Here is a 17,121-nt window from a genome sequence, read left to right as displayed (position 1 = left end):
CAGTGTATGGTGTCTGTATTCGTAAAGTAATTTGGTCTGAAGGACCAACACCTGGCATCATACCTAAATACTGAGGACTTCTATAGCAGAAAATCGATGCTTTACTATGTGCCTAATTGAAAAAAAAGAAAAACAGAAGAGATAGTATGTTTTCGTATTTTCCTGATTTTACTTAGGGAAACTGGAGTTCCATATTGTCTCGAAACGTCTGCTAGGCCCCATGAAGAAGTCCACATGGACTGCAATAAAATGGCGATCTAAAGCATGTATATTTTATCACAAATAAAGTTTTGGACGATTTTTGCTTCATCTTCGTTGAAACTAATTGCATTTTTGCACAGCCAATACTCTCGGAACATGCTGTTTGACATAGATGTTAATGTAAAACATGAATTCAGGAACAAACGTATTTTGCTTTCTTTCGATGAGATCTGGGCCGATTTCGTTTTATCTTCTAGTGAGTTATTCTAAAATCGTAATTCTGGAAACCAATCCACTCGTCTGTCTCAACACATTGATGAGCTGTTCCAATTATCTTTCACTCTTCACTCTGTAGATTTCAATTCCATTTTGTATATTGTCCATTTGATCAGAGAGTTCAGATGTGACAGCTCTGTGCTGTAGAACTGACGCATTACCATAGTCTCAGATCGCTCCTCAATTTCGTGATCCCCAATACAAAATGGAAGTTACTGCTGCGGCGAGATGTAGGAACACTCAAAAACTGTGATCGATGACCGACCAAAAACGAATTAAGAATCGGAGATCTGATAAAGAGGGAACTACGCCAGGTTTAACTCTATTCTGTGGGATGTTTGCCATGAGCTAGGTTAGATTATTAAGTCCGTATAAACAGAAAAAAATGCTCATAAATTGGCATTAAAGGGACTCGCGCCCTGATTGGTAAGAAATCAGTTCTCCCAGGGTGGCTTCAGCCAGGACGACAAATATTGTTTGAATGAGGTAGTGTCGCACGTGCATAACATTGGCGGGAACGAATCGTGTGACTTCACATTAGCAGAAAGACAACGAAAACTTCAAAGTTACAAGTAATTCAAGAAATTTCAATAGAACTGTTTGTGGCGTGCGCTTGCATGCGGTCAGTCAGTTTACAGTAGGCGATTCAACCAAAGCGCATGATTTGCACGTGTGATACGTGACCAGGTCTTAGCAGCGAAAACAAAAGCAAAAAGCAAGATCAACATTTGCCGAGTAGACCTTCGCTGTAAAGGTTCATCTTAAAAATAAATTTAGCCACCCCCGTACGACAAAGTCCAGGGTGGCTGGGTAATTAATACACACAGCGTTCCATGTAGCCTCAAATTCGAGTGCATTTCCAGTGTATCTTCACCAGGCCCCTAAACCTATTCAGTCCTTCCGTGTCTCTGTAGGAGCGCTATAGAGCTAATGTATTCGAATGAATAAATCATCACCTACCAGAATGTACTCTCCAAGCTTTGGACTTTGTTGTTAATACGGCCCGCATAGGATGCCAACCTACATGTTCAAGTGGCTGCAGTGTGTGCCCGGAAGTGGGTGGCTCGATCTCCGGTGCACCAAGAGTGTAACAATAAAGTGGATGTTTGGGAAACACTTCCGCCCGTACTCCCGGTAAATTTTATTACAGTCACATCATATCACCCGAATATATATTCCTCATCTGATAACAATGAGTTTTAGCACGTTCCTTTTATTGTATTTTAATATACTGCAAGACTTCTAAAAATGCCACTCGAAGAAATGTTTCATTCTTAAAATTTAGGGTGGATACGGGGGGAACTCTTACCGATGTTTGTATCTGAGTGAAGTATCTATGTTATAAAGTTTGTCATACAGGTCCAGGATTGTCGTACAGGTCTTGTCATACAAGTACCAGGTTGTCGTAAGGTCTTGTCAAACATGTTACAGGGTTGTCGGACAGGTCTTGTCATACATGTTACAGGGTTGTCATAAACTGGTGCTGGCAAACCAAGAAACACATTCAGTCCAAACAAAATCATCGCATCCAAACGATTCCTTCAAACCTAAACGATCACAGAATCCCTCAAGTATCATTAAATCTGCAATGCTTCCTTTAATATTTACCTTTCATGAAGTTGGATAACACGATTATTTAGCTATAATAAAGCAAATTAATCTACAGGCGTATCAGTGATAGTGTTTGGCATGTGATAGTGCTCGTTACATAAGGGACAGTGGTTGTTGGTTTGAGTTCGATTTATCCCGTATTATTACTTCTCACTAACTGAACCTTCTTATGTGCATACCTGCAGAGCCGCTTGAAGAGGTCGTGATAAGTCTCCGTGCCGTACTTGATTCCCCGCAGAAGAGACAATGGGGAGTCCGGCTTAACGCTTTCCTCCATGTCCAAGGTGTTAAGATCTGTCCACGTCACCCACCGGAAAATAGCCCTGAAAAGTCAAAGATGGATACATTTAGTACGTGTACGGTATTCATGTAGGTAGTTGGCAGTTGTATCAATATCTGTCTGGTCTGTGCAGATTTGGGGCGTGCTTTACATTTTTATGCTTATTATAACATTAAAAGTTGAGTGAGTGAGTATGCCGCTTTTAGTCATATTTCAGCAATATCACGACAGGGGTCACTAGGAATGGGCTTCACATATTGTACTTATGTCGGGATAGAACCCGGGTCTTCCGCGTGACGAGTGAAGGTTTAAACCACTAGGTTACTTCACTTTACCTATAGCACGAAGATAGTGGGAAGTATTACAGGGAAAGGACAGCATCAGTAGGGACATGAGTATCGCATCACGACTATACTGAAAGAAGTAGTCACAAAAGACAGAAGCTAAGAACACAGACAAACCAAACACGTTTGTAAACGGTGCCCCCAATTAGTTTACAATCACCAATTCTGTACGTAAGGTCTGATATGTACATAACTTGCCCACGGAACGTACAGATAAGTGAATCTGTGTGATAAAATGGCGGCCTCGGATGTGTTTCTGGGTCCACCATTGCCTTACTTCCGGTTCTCTACTACCCACCTGGCCTTCTCCAGGTCCGTCCCGCACTCCACGATCAAGTCCTTCACAAGGTTGGTGAACGTTGTGTAGCCTTCCTTCGCTACCTGGGAAAACACAACGGCGTGTAAAGAGATCGGAAACTTATGATTATTCATAAATATAGGAGGAAATAAAGACGTGCTGCGAAAGCCGTGATTCTTGAATCTTGCAGATACTGGTCCATCTATTAATATGTAATTCATTTACAAAGAAAACCGTCTTTCAGTACCCTCATAATTTCACAATTTCACTTTTGACACGAAGTGTTTAGAAATCAACTAGAAGGCCTTCTCGAAATATTCATAGGACACCCTTCACCGTCTTCATTACGACATTGCCCCAGAGAATGGTTCGTTTCGCTACATTAGCTTTGAAGAATATTTCAGAGATGTGACGTAGTGTATGCTTAATGGGGAATATTGAATGAAGATCCTTCTTAGACGTTGTCATTGTGGTGAAACCCACTGGCACGGTAGGGTGCTGATAAACCAAGAAATATATTCATAATGGCTTCGTATTTTCTGGGATACCCAACGAAGGCAACCTTCTGCAGTGCCGTAGATAATCTGGACACCTTCTTTCCTTTTCTCCCTGTTATTTCAGAACTACGACTAATGTGACCGTCTGGGGAGTCCGTCTTTGTTAATCCGTCAGGTGAATCCAGTTGAGTCCGTCTTGTGAGTTCGTCAGGTGAGATCGTCTTGTGAGTCCGTCAGGTGGGTCCGTCAGGTGAGTGTTTGATGAGTCCATCTGGTGAGTGTCAGGTTAGTCTGTCTGGGGAGTCCACCAGGTGAGATTATCAGGTGAGACCGGTGAGTCTGTCAAGTGAGTCTGCCAAGTGAGTCTGACTGGTGAGTCAGTCAGTAACACCTACATCTAGAACATGGTTATCCAACTTCTCGAAGATGGTGGGACTCTTGAAGAGTTGAGCCTTCTTGAACTCTGGGGGTGAGACGGGAGGGGGCCGGGACAGGTCGATGGTTGGTGACCGGTCCTCGGAGTCAGGGGAGCTCCGGTCCTGGAACAAGACAAGAGGTAAACTCCAGTCTCTGGATAGATGTGACATGTTCTGGGTGGACTTGACAAGATAAGGATAGACTTGACAATATGAGAATTGACTTGGAAAAAAGGAGGATAGACTTGACAATATCAGGTCAGACTTCTTCCTACAGCTATTTAATGTTTGCTGCTTTGTAGATATTAACGTTTTATTCACACTACGAAACAGGATGTCATCTGGTTCTTCTAAGTCGGCTCTACAGCAGGTTTTATGCCACTGAATATTACTTCAACATAACGCCTATAATGGAAGATTAAATACATCTAGCTATCATTTTATTCAAGATAATCCCGACGTTAAGATGCATCGTGGAGCAAGGAGGTTAATGTACCTGCACCCACCTGCATGAACCTTAGAGCTGTACCCTCTTTAAGACTACGTACGAGTCTATGATCATTGCCACGTTTAGATGGAGTGATCATATCGCCACAGCGCACAAAAGGTCCTCCTATCCGGGACACCAACTTACATCAACAGTGGACAGTCTCTCGGCAATCATCAACAGCATCTCCTGACTGTGTTTCTGGATCAGCCGGGCTACGTGCTGCCTCTCCTCCACAGACATCTTCTCAATCAGCCTCCTCATCTTCTCCTCCCTCTTCAGCTTGTAGTGCTCCTCCAACCTCTCGGTCTCCTTGGCAAGTCCGCTCTTCCCCTTCTGAGGGGAGAAGCGTTCCAGCGTGGACACCAGATCCCTCACAGAGTTGTCCTTCTCCACCTTCAGCTCCTCATCCAAACGCTGCATCTTCTTCTGTCTCTCCATCTTGAGGGTGGCGTACAGCTCGTCCTCCTCCTTCTTCTGTTCCCCCTCCAGTTCCAGCTGGGCGTCGAACACGCCACACTTTTCGTAGTCCTGAAAGATACATTGGGGGAAATACAAAAGAAGGCGAAAACGACACACATCCCCCAAACTTCCGTGAAATACAATATAATGATAATGTATTATTTTACTTTATTTTGTGTTTTTAAACGCCGCACTCAGCAATTTGTCAGCAGTATGGCGGCGGCCTGTAAATAATCATATCTGGACCAGACACTCCAGTGATCGACACAGCATGCGCATCGATTTATGCAATTGGGTATGAAGACATTTGTCAACCACGACAGCGAGGCTGACATTGTAATCCAAACAGCATGGATTGATGACTACCAACTCTATCACGAATCTACAAGATATTACTCACGCTGTAGGTTCCTGTGGATGTCTTTTGTTTGCCCCTCAGGAAGATTTCCCTGTAGTGGGCGAACTCGAGTGCGTTGGCATCGTATTGCCATCCCGGGTTGTAGACGCTGCCGCGAGTCTGGAACACAAGGCATTCATGTCAGACTTGTGTGACAACGTGGACGTGAAAACTGTACTATAACGCAATGACACAACACAGATGTGTTGCCGTAACACAATAACAATAAGGCTGACACAACAGTCTGCAAGGGTAAGGTAAAAACACGCGCACATTACCCTAAAGTTTAAAAGGAAGATTTATACACTCGCACAATGTTGTATTATCAGGGTTAGTGGGTTGGTAGTGGTCGCTTCAGTCCGATCCCGTTAGTCGCCCCTTACGATAAGCATAGTCGCCTTTTGTGGTAAGCATGAAGACCTATTCTTCCCTGGATCCGCACGGGTCTTCAACATTACGACAACACGTGTGACATAGACCTATTCTGATCTTGAATCTCCATCACTGGCTCTGTTCATGACCATTATAACCATGGCCGACATGGGTTGACACAGATATTTATCGCGTCCCAGACAACTTCATCCGCCATCTGTGCATATTTATCCGATCGGGTAATACGCGGTTGCATTAAGCTCCATATCGCGGCGGTGCACGAGTCTCTAGGTACAGGTAAAGTTACATGAAAGAGATAAGTGCCCTCGTGTGGGGAGTAAAGTCGCTGTGAGGAGCTTCATGGTCGTTGGTGGTCACACTCTCGGAAACGTTCACGCGATCCGGCAATACAGATCACACTTGGGAAGCACAAACACCTGCAGCGACGTTCTGATTGTGGGAGAATGAAATCCAAATCGGGAATTAAAGAAGATTTGGAAGTACACTACTTGATTTCCCTAAACACCATCTCATCGTTATCTTAGCAATTCACCATCTTTGGTGCGTGATTTCAGGATCAGTTCTGCGAGAGTGAGTGACAGAATCAGCCACGTCAAGTAACAGGAACAGCAGAGCAGGGTTATGCAAGAACAAAGCCAAAGGCTGTTGTCAATAAATGTCTTTATCTAATGTCTGTGGTTCAAACTTTAAATGGTTAGGAAACCTTAAGAATGGCAAGTATAGTGTAATGCATTCAAAAACCCTTACCTCCATCTAAAAAAAGTAACATTCTCCTTGATAATGCAACCATAGTTTGGTTTTATTAACCAGTTTATACTTTCATGTGTGCCATTTTTGGAACTACACTTTCTTTGGAAAGTACTTTGAACTTTGTTCGGAAGTACAACATGGTTTTGACACACTCCTTACGTGTCACTATACGCAGACCATGTTCCCACCTGCTACAAACTGGCCCAGCTTCCAAAAACCTGTTTAGCACTACCGCCATCATACACTGACGACCTTTGTGAAGCGGGGCCCTGTCCACCTTCAAGTTTCCATGAGAACAGTGTTTATTTTCCAGAGGTTAATCTACATTTGAGTTTTGTTGATATGTCTCTGTCCTTTCGAAGTTTCACAAGTCTTATTTAAATTCAGACTTCACGCTTGACCAGTCGATAATTTACATATGGACCAGTGTTGGCCTGTTGACCTGAGTTGATGAAGATAAGCGTTTACGCCAACACTTACGGTATTCCCTACAGAGGACTCCACAGCTATTGTCAGTTTAATCGCCGCCCGTGTTAGTCTTATTGGTAACAACAATGACACTATTCCGCGAAGGACTAATTACCGACGGCTATCTTTGATCAAAGGGGAGTGCCTTTAAATTACAGGGGTCTGCTCTCATGGGACGTTAGGCGTAAATTATTACCAAGAATTTTGCTCAAATGAAAGTTTTATGATTCCACAGAACAAGAGTCTATCATTAACTCTCTACGGGTGACAACACAAGGGTCTCCCATCAAATCCCTACGAGTGAGACCTAAAGGTTCTGTCTGATAGGTCGGAGTGATGCATGTATAAACCTGTCACTAAGATATTGCATTAAATTCATTCCCTCCGAACTCGATACTACGTGTTTCTAAACAGAGTTTTGAGTAGGACTATTGGACGGATACGTCTCTGAATGAAGGAAAACCAAGTTCTACTGATAGTAAACTTCTTCATTGCATCAGTTACGACGTTTCGTTGCAAGTACTAACACAGTTATCGAGCAAGTGATGACGTCACATCCAACGCAATAAAGCTGACTATCATCTATACAACTTATAAAATGCCTTTCAAAAGAGTCTCTGAATGTCTAAGATTTTGACGGAAACAAATAACTTCATTTCCGTTGAAGAGGAACCCGTGTGAGAAAAGAGGATCACAGCCAAAGCCTGACTCTTGACTTGATTCATGAGCTGTGCATCATGCATGTAGCTGGGGGGACAGGGACCATTGGCCAAGGGATGTGAGACATACTAGATTATCACATAGCTATGGAACAATACGGAAGGGTTTATTCCAAAGGCAGTCATGAAATTCTCGAAGTGTTTGGTTCCGCGGTGTGTGTGTATCTGTGTAAGAGAGTGAGCAAAATGGCAACGTGACATCGGCATTTCGTGTGCCGCAGAGGCAGGTTACGAACGTGTTTGTATGTGTGTGCGTGCGTACGCGCGTCCATGTGTGCGTGCGTGAGTGATAGAGGTTGTGTAATTTCATCTATATCCATAGCCTTGAAATGTATACATTTCCATTTTAAATTGACATGTAATTCTGAGACATGTGCAAATCATGTCAAACAAATCTCCACATTCCATTGACACATGCCACGCACCAATGAAACACTTGAGGTCAATACTCTCACGCCACTTGTAAGTCGCCGATAAGAAGCCCTTAACGGCACGCATCAACACCTTGGGCCTCAATCAGCTGATGGTGCAAATGACATTTCAATGTCCGGTCGCCGCTGGCGTTAATGTCGTTGGCAACGATGTGGCCACCTGCGTTACTGTTGTCGCAAACACTCGAGGTACGTGCATGTGCTGCAGAGCGGTATCGGGTGCGTTAATAGACCATTGGCACTGTATAAACGTATGTCCTACAGGAAATACACTGTCGTTTAATGGCAGTTTATGGACAACTGTCTTCATTCATTAAACACGTGTCATTTCAGTGGAGGAGATTGCTTTATATACAGCATTCGAAATAATGAAGAAGTGGCTTTAACGTGGTGTTAGACAATGACTTAACAGCTGGGGCGCCAATAATGGGCTAAGTGTAACAATCAGGCTGTTTAATGGGGAAAACGGTTTAACCGTTAGTGAACACAGCCAGGAGAGATAAACCTGTTAATAAAAGATAGTGAGTGAGTTTGGTTTTACGCCGTTTTTAGTGATATTCCAGCAATACCACGGCGGGGGACACCATAAACGGGTTTCACTCATTGTACCCAAGTGGGGAATCGAACCCAGGTCATCAGCGCGAAAGGTGGACGCTTTAAGCACTAGATGTTGAGGGAGAAATGACATCTCAGAGATGGAGGCATGTTTATAATGCTGCTGTCGGGCGAAAGGGTCCAGACATGTATCTCAACGGACTAGGACCACAATAACCTGTATAAATGGAGATCTTTACTGCACCTTGTCAGTAGCTAAACAGACACCTAATCAAACCATTATAAGAAGCAAGATGCAGTCTGTGCTGCCTTTCTGATAAGACCGATAGATACGGCGACGTCATTGTCTAACGACGTAGTGGTGTGAATGAGAATTTGCCATACCAGAACAGGGATGTAACGCCCTTGGTAACCAAGGATATATTAGTTGTACGTGCTGTGTGATCTGAGTCCCCGAGGAACGTCTCCAGCAAAGACAATCTGGCTAACTTAGTCGTCATGACGGTCTGTTGAACAATACTGGGTTACTGGAAGAGGGCACTCATGCTAGGCGAGTGGGCTTCTGGAACAATCATCTGTTTGGGAGGTTTATGAGTCTTTCAGCGTTTGATGATGGAGATGTGGGGGAAACATCAATATTGCTAGATTATGCTGTCGCAAGTCATCGCCCTATTTGTTGACACTGCAGGACGCCTGTGGATTGGGAGTTTGTATTTTGTCTGATTATACTGTCCCAGGGCTTTGATGAGAGAGAACGTGAGTTATTGTCGTCTTGGACGGTAATCCAGCAGTATCACAACGAGAGCAGGGCGTTTGTGGTGCGGTGGGGGTAGCCTAGCGGCTAAAGCGTTCACTCGTCACGCAGAAGCCCTGGTTCGATTCCCCACATGGGTACAATATGTGAAGCCCATTTCTAGTGTAATCCCTTGCCGTAAAATTACTGGAATAATGCTGAGGCAGCGAAAATCAAACTCATTCAGTTATTTGACGTTTGCAGTGAAACCCACAATCCAAACAAGGATCTTGAACTATTGTCAAGAACTAGATGGCGTTTGATGATTAACATGATGCGTGAGTGAATAGAGTTCAAACCTAGCGATTTACATTGCATCAGCACCACCAGCAGACCAGACAAACCAGTGATAAGACATCAGAACAATCCAAACAAATACCGTTTAAATCAACACAAACAGCAGAGGCAATGTATTCGCCATTTGGGCCAGTCCGGAATAATGGAGTTACACTGCAGACCCCATTTATCCGGTTAATACCACCTTTAACGCCAATCACCATTGCCCCAACACATCTCTGCAGACAACGACACGCGAAAGTAGTTCAGATAACTGTAGTTCCTTCACCCCAAAATTAAAAGAACGGGTTTATTCTATTTCACGCCATGCTTTAAGATGGTCAGACTTTAAATAAATATTTCTTCAGATAGCGATCTTACCCTAATTAGGTCGACGTTCCTTTCAGACAGAATTATTTCATTTCACAGCGGTACGTCGTGATTGTCAAAGGAACTCCCATTCTCAGTTTCACAATAGATTTCCAGACTGCAAATATTTCACCCTCATTAATAGGATAATGTAAACACGAGCACGCTCCTCAATTCCCGTCTGATGACATATGCACGTGCCCAACATGTAAACAGACATATCAAATGCGATGGAAACTCTTTATGCAAAATCCGATTTTTTTCGTGAAATCCGATTTTTTCCCTATCGAACCATAAATAGAGACAAGATATTATATGGAAAATCCATGAAACTGATTCACGTTTGAGAAAATTAAATGAAACTATGGTCCGTTGAATGGAACGTCCAAGACAAATGTTTCATTCTGGTTCTACCTCATCGATGCGATGACGCGACATTCGCAGACCATCCCTCAGTCTTAGTCATGCAGGAAGGTGTCTCATAATATGTGAGACCCCTGAAGGTCCCGGGCAGAATAGGCCTTCAGCAACCCATGCTTGCCATAAAAGGTGACTCTGCTTGTCGTAAGAGGTGACTAGCGGGATTGGTTGGTCAGGCTCGCGGACTTGGTTGCCACATGTCATCGGTTCCCAGTTGCGCAGATCGGTGCTCGTGCTGTTGATCAATGGATTGTCTGGTCCCTCCTCGATTATTTACAGACCGTCGCCATATAGGTGGACTATTGCCGAGTACGGAGTAAAACTAAACTCACTCTCTACATTGTTACCCTTGTGCAGTTAATGCCGGAGACACACATACATGACTTAAAGGCGTCTCCGCGGTCTCGTGGTCAGGTTCTGCTCAGGTCAAGACCTTGTACATCAAGTCGCCTGTTTTTCTGGTTTTCATGCATGTTCTACTGACAGATGCTGAGATTCTGAGGGACTTCGTCAAAACTGGGGCTGCAATATTATCCCCTCCCTACTCCCCTTTTAAAGCTAATAGTACGGGGTAACAATACTTCTGTTTGCTCTTAAAGGCATCGTTTCATAATTAGGTGATCATCGATCATTTAAAAATCAGGGACATGTTCTCTTTATCTGAGATGCATCCATATACATCAAACCGTATCTCCACCTGCACAGTAAAGGTGAGACGCTATACCGCGATGTTTGTCGAACCAAGGTATTTGCCGTAATGCAATCCAAAGATTCGATATTTTCGGTTTTCGCACCGTCATTTCTATCTTGTCATAAATGAGAGCTTTGTTCATTCAAAATATGAAAAATGTTTTGGGTATTTGTTTTCCATGTTATTAAACAACGTAAGGTCTGCCTCTTGTAAAATTTCTGCACTATGACATATCTCATATACCGAACAGAAGGCATTGTGCCACAATCTATACCCGTATCGTGGTTACAGCGTGTGTTTCACCCCTAATGCAGGGTGAACTCAATACAGAACAACCTTACGAAACCACACTGTACACCACTCCCGTCACCAGTGCGTCAAACTAGGAAATGTCCCCCACGTGCCCATCACAACCCCGAACATGCAGAACCTCCACCAAGGCCTCGGGTGCCACCACCCAGTACTTGTTGGGACAATTATCACTTCGGTATCATCAGAAGAAGGCAGTTGTCTGTCATTCAGTTCATTATCACTTGTAAAAGTGATAAAGTTCAATCGAAATCTTGTCCAAATTAGCAGCTAATCAGTCTGAAGCAGCAGGATGACCGCAATCAGCGGCCGCACACACGGTCGCGCGAGTCTGGACACGAGTGGGCCGGAGTGCGGTTTGACTGTTCACGAGGGACGAAAAGGACAAGGGGAATTTTGTTCGGACTCATGTGTTGCACGTGCATCATTCTAATGACCACTGGTCACATCTGCTGACGGAAGGGCAGGTCCCGTGGGGGGATGTGTGATCAATACCTGAGACCGTGATATTTTGTTTCAAGCTGAGTAAATTAAGGCCTGATTACTCCCGTCGTTCAAATTAAATCCGAGGTGAAAGGGTCGAGGGACGATCTGGTATCACTGTTATTGTAATTGCACAAACATCCACCATCACATCCAAAACACAGCGCCGTCATTAGTCTAACTGCGGGCCGATTTTCTCGGCTCATTTCCCGCCATTTTGGCGACAGCAGACGACATTTTCATTTGAATTAAACATGGCGGCTCCGCAAACACATCCTAATCCCGAAGTCATAGATTCTCATCCGACAAGGATTAACTCGGAACAAAACATGAAAGGGAGAAATATGACGTCAAACAGAGTCAACCTCCACGCCATCAATCATACGTCTTTGTTAATGAGTCTATTTTAGTTCGCCATCGTTCCCCGAAGTCCGATTCACTGTTGTCACCTTGTGAAGGCGTCAGACGTCGTGCAAAATTGATGTAATGGTACATCGGCAACAAAGAATAGAAGTCCAAAAATCACTTCATCAGTTTCATATCGACACCAAGCAATGCTTCCTATCCACCAGTCTTGCTAATGAGATTCTGAAATCGACATCTGTACGTTTTGTAAACAACATAGGTGGTTTAATAAACATTATCTGAGACGAAATATAACTAACTCTATTTTAATTGTTTTGAATCAATACGAGTAAATGTTTAATTATCTATCGTATTACAATCGTGATTAATGGCCATGAACCAGCTGGGAATTGTACTTCATTTATTAGTAGCGACGAAAATAGTATGTGTCATGTCACCTTCTACAATCCTCGGTCTTCACTGCTGAATATTTCAGCACGTTGTCAATACGTAACGCGTAGCTAGCGTCACTTCCTCAAAGACCGGCAACCAAAGCCAATGGAGGTGCCGTTGATCTTCAGAAACATTATGTATTATGAGTGAGTGAGTGAGTTTAGTTTTACGCCGCTTTTAGCAATATTCCAGCAATATCACGGCGGGGGACACCAGAAAATGGGCTTCACTCATTGTGCCCATGGGGGGAATCGAACCCGGGTCTTCGCCGTGACGAGCGAACGCTTTAACCACTAGGCTACCCCACCGCCCCATATGTATTATGAACCATCAGCATGATCCAACCACCCTTCATTATAAAAGGTATCTCCATTTATATGATGTCAAGTATAGCGGAAGAAATCAACACACATTAACTCTCTTTGGAATATTATATGAAAATACCGATAAGACTGGTGCTGAAGCAACATAGGTCTGCAGTCACGGTGTACGGCAGCAGGTGCTGGATGGGCTGGTGGGAGGATGCTATATTGCTTATAGATAACAACTGAAGGGTGGTGAAAGAAGGGGCTGGTGGGAGGATGCTATATTGCTGATAGATAAAAGCCGAAGAGTGGTGAATGGATGGGTTGGTGGGTGGATGCTATATTGCTTATAGATAACAGCTGAAGGGTGGTGAAAGGAGGGGCTGGTGGGAGGATGCTGTCTTGATGCTGGATGAAACGGAAAGGTGGTGAGATGGTGGGTGGGGAATGATGGCAGTATGTCTGTGACAAATGGTAGTTCCTTGTGGCCGATCAGCCCTCAGAAGAGGACCGACGAAGACTTTTAGTGCAAGTTTATCCACTGAATCCTTTTTGAGAAAAGCCCCCAACAAAAAGTGATTAATTTGTCTTCACTTAATGAGGACATGCATTGCTGTCACAAGCACGTGAGTAATGGCGACGATATCACCAACACTGATGACTCAGTTGGGATGTGCCGGACATAACGGGTGGAGGATGAACAGGCGATCTCCGACACCCACTCCTGCACAGCTCATGGGCGCTGATGGCGACATTTGCAAACACGACGAGCAGGTGCTGCAGCTCGAAGCTAGAGTCTTTTACATAATCCAGAGCACGTACTTCATGACACAAGCACCATCATTCTTATCTCTAAAGCCTGTGTGTGTGCGCACACACACACGCACGCACGCACGCACGCACGCACGCACACTCGCTCTCTCTCTCTCTCATACGCGGTGGGGTAAGCCTAGTGGTTAAAGCGTTCGATGGTGACGTTGCAGAGCCAAGTTCTATTCCCCACATGGTAACAGTGTGTGAAGTAAGTTTGTGGTGTCTCCCTCCGTGACATTGTTGGAATGTTGGTAAAAGCGCCGTAAAAGTGAATTCACTCACTCACTCCGAGTTCACATACATTTAACAGGTTAATGTTTGGGGGAATTCTATGCAAATGATTTGAGACAAGAAATGTACATGTGAATAAATGGGGTGAGTGGGTTTAGTTTTACGCTGCACTCAGCAATATTACAGCTATATGGCGGCGGTCTGTAAAAAAGCGAGTCTGGACCAAACAATCCAGTGATCTACAACATGAGTATCGATCTGCGCAATTGGGAACCGATGACATGCGCCAACCAAGTCATCAAGCCTGACCACTCGATGCGGTTAGTCGCCTCTTACGACAAGCATAGTCACCTTTTATGACAGTGAATAAACGAATCTATGATGATTTTGATGAAAGAGGTGGTGATAATGAATATGCTGCTATATGTCATGACGTGTTGTGTACCTTGAAACCCAGTGGGTGGTTCAATCCGTCGATTCGGATGTGTTGACACTGTTCCGGTGTACTTAATCTTGCTGGATGACATTTGCCGGCCTAAATATCGACGGAAGTTGGGTGTGGTAGAGTCCTGGCTGATGTCCTTGGTTCAAGAACAGCTGCGGGATCTATCGTGCAATTTCATTGGAAAATCCGAAATTCTCGAGATACTCAACAAACTCACTCACTCTTGCTTAATACTAATTGACATAACACTGCCACATTGAATTAAAATTATTTGCAATTTTAAACCTCCAATATATACAGAAATAAGATCCTGATATTTTACTATTTCACAGGGTTTGGTAGAATGGTTGACTAACGCGTAGTCTCTCAAGGAGGCCAGAAACTAAATTCATCTAGACTTACACAACATAATCAAGACTTGAATGAGATTTCTTGGATATGTTTGTTTCGGGGTTTGTTCGACAGACTAGTGGAATGATTGTTGGTAAGTCTGTCTGTGATGAATGTCTAAATGAGTGAGTGAGTGAGTGAGTGAGTGAATTAGTATTTACGTCACACCGGCAATATTCCAGCCATACCGCGACGAATGTCGACATAAAGTGCTTGAGGCTCATTATCATCATATCAAAGGATATTACATGGGATAAACGCTATTGTGTTGACTATAAACCCCACGCACAAACTGAAAAGGAACCTTTGGCATGACCTTTCTGATCAAACAGACTCCCCCGGATGTAAATAGATGTTTTGGTCGGCACTGCGATCAAAACGATCATGAATGTGACAGATCGATAACCAGGGTATGCTCAATCAGAGAGCTGAGATAAAAGAGATCTCCTTGTTTGACAGTTCCTGGTTGTGTGTTGATAACGACCTGGAAATAACGCAGGACAAATGTGATCTCTGTGATAACGTGACACAGTGTTGTGCTGACATGTCGCCCCGCGCTGATCATCAAGTCACTACTAGTCGATAACATGAAGACAAATATTAGCCTTCTCACAAAGACGCATTCATTTGGATATTGAATTTGCTTTCGATTATGACGAGAACTGTAACAAAGTAAATAATCGAGTTATAATTGCATTAATCAAGTTTTAAGACTTTGAATAAAGTCAAACACAGTTAATGGACATGAACTTAATTAATCACTACAATGAAAACGTTTGAAAGCGTGTTTTGCCCTATGTTTAAGTGGTAGTATGAACCTGTAGCCCAGTAGTTAAAGTGTTCGCTCTTCACGCTTCGGGTTCGGTTTCAGTTCCCCACAAGGTTACAATGTGTGGCGCCACTTTTTGGTGTGACATTGCTATATATTGCTGAAAGGGTAGTAAAAACAAACTCACTCACTCTTGCTTAATACTAATTGACATAATACTGCGACATTGAATTTCAGTTATGTTTAAAACAAAATGGGATAATATCAATACAGAAATATTTAAAGAAAATACAATGTTCATTTCTGAACAATCATCAGTCATAATCCACGTTAACCGGAACACAGAATTTAAAACTAATCTCTTTCGTCGGCCAACCCCATGCTTCTACGAGTAAACTGCCTCTCTGCTGCAATACACAATGGCGACGTCACAGGAAGATGTCAGCTTCTTTTTTCAAGGCACCAGCCTAATACCATCGAAGCCAAGCTCACAATTAGGAGCAGAGAATTATGGGCAGATCAAAGGGAGGTCACCCTCTCACGTAACACGCGAGTATTAGGGTCATGGCCACACACGCGTGTAATGCTTTCATGCGGATTAATACCGTGAAATGTGACGACGTTAAATTGTTTATGATCAAGACGCCATTTAAACCAAGATTACGTAATGCACATGTCTCGTCTCGTCTCGTCTTCTCCCGCGTTGATTCAGGATATCACGTCGTTTAAAAGAAAGGAAAACTTCTTCTGAAAAGATCAAAGGCTCAGGAAATTAAGTTTTCGGTGAACTGAAAATGATGGCGAAATGAGGGCGTCGTTTTTTAACTTCTAATTTGTAAAGGGAACAAAACGTCCAATTGTGCATAATTATTATTACAGGGAGCTTGAAATGAGAGAACAGATCTGGTGAGCACGAAATGTTCCGTGAAAGAACAGTAGTATCCCCACCAGGAACACCTCCAATACCTCCTAGAACAGTAGTATCACCGTCCATGCAGAACAGCAGTAACTGCACCTGGTATACCGCCAATAAGAAGTAGAACAGCAATGACACCATCTGGACCACCGTCAATACCGGGCAGAGCAGCAGTACCACCATGAGGAACACAGTATCACCTTAAACAGTAGTAACACAATGTGAAACACTGCCAATACCAAGTAGAACATCAGTGCTACAAACAGAAACACCGCCAATACCAGGTAGAGCATCAGGACCACCATCAGGAACACCGCCAATACCTCTTGAAAAGCAGTTGCACAATGTGGACCACAGCCAATACTACCTTAATCAGTAGAACACCGCCAGTATCACGCAGACCATCAGTAACACCATCTGGTGTACCGCTAATACCACGTAGAACAGCAGTTCCACCATCTGAAACACAGCCAGTACCAAGCAGAACAGCAGTTCCACCATCTGGAACACAGCCGGTACCAAGCAGAA

At 43.7% G+C, this 17,121-nt stretch overlaps 1 protein-coding gene across 1 annotated transcript in view; it reads right to left on the bottom strand.

The window, feature by feature from the left end:
* The window catches only part of LOC137280071 (hillarin-like), a 77,649-nt gene that overhangs the window by 9,873 nt on the left and 50,655 nt on the right, over positions 1 to 17,121 (bottom strand). The window contains exons 2-6 of the mRNA XM_067811858.1: positions 5,273 to 5,389; positions 4,558 to 4,941; positions 3,903 to 4,046; positions 3,011 to 3,093; positions 2,268 to 2,411 (exon numbers count right to left, since the gene is read on the bottom strand). Coding sequence (XP_067667959.1) covers positions 2,268 to 2,411; positions 3,011 to 3,093; positions 3,903 to 4,046; positions 4,558 to 4,941; positions 5,273 to 5,389 — 872 coding nt within the window. The remainder of the gene's footprint in view (positions 1 to 2,267; positions 2,412 to 3,010; positions 3,094 to 3,902; positions 4,047 to 4,557; positions 4,942 to 5,272; positions 5,390 to 17,121) is intronic.

This window comes from Haliotis asinina, chromosome 1 (assembly GCF_037392515.1).
Source record: "Haliotis asinina isolate JCU_RB_2024 chromosome 1, JCU_Hal_asi_v2, whole genome shotgun sequence".
Lineage (NCBI taxonomy): Eukaryota > Metazoa > Mollusca > Gastropoda > Lepetellida > Haliotidae > Haliotis > Haliotis asinina.
Note: the sequence above shows the minus strand (reverse complement) of the source record. Positions and strands in the feature narration are given on the sequence as shown.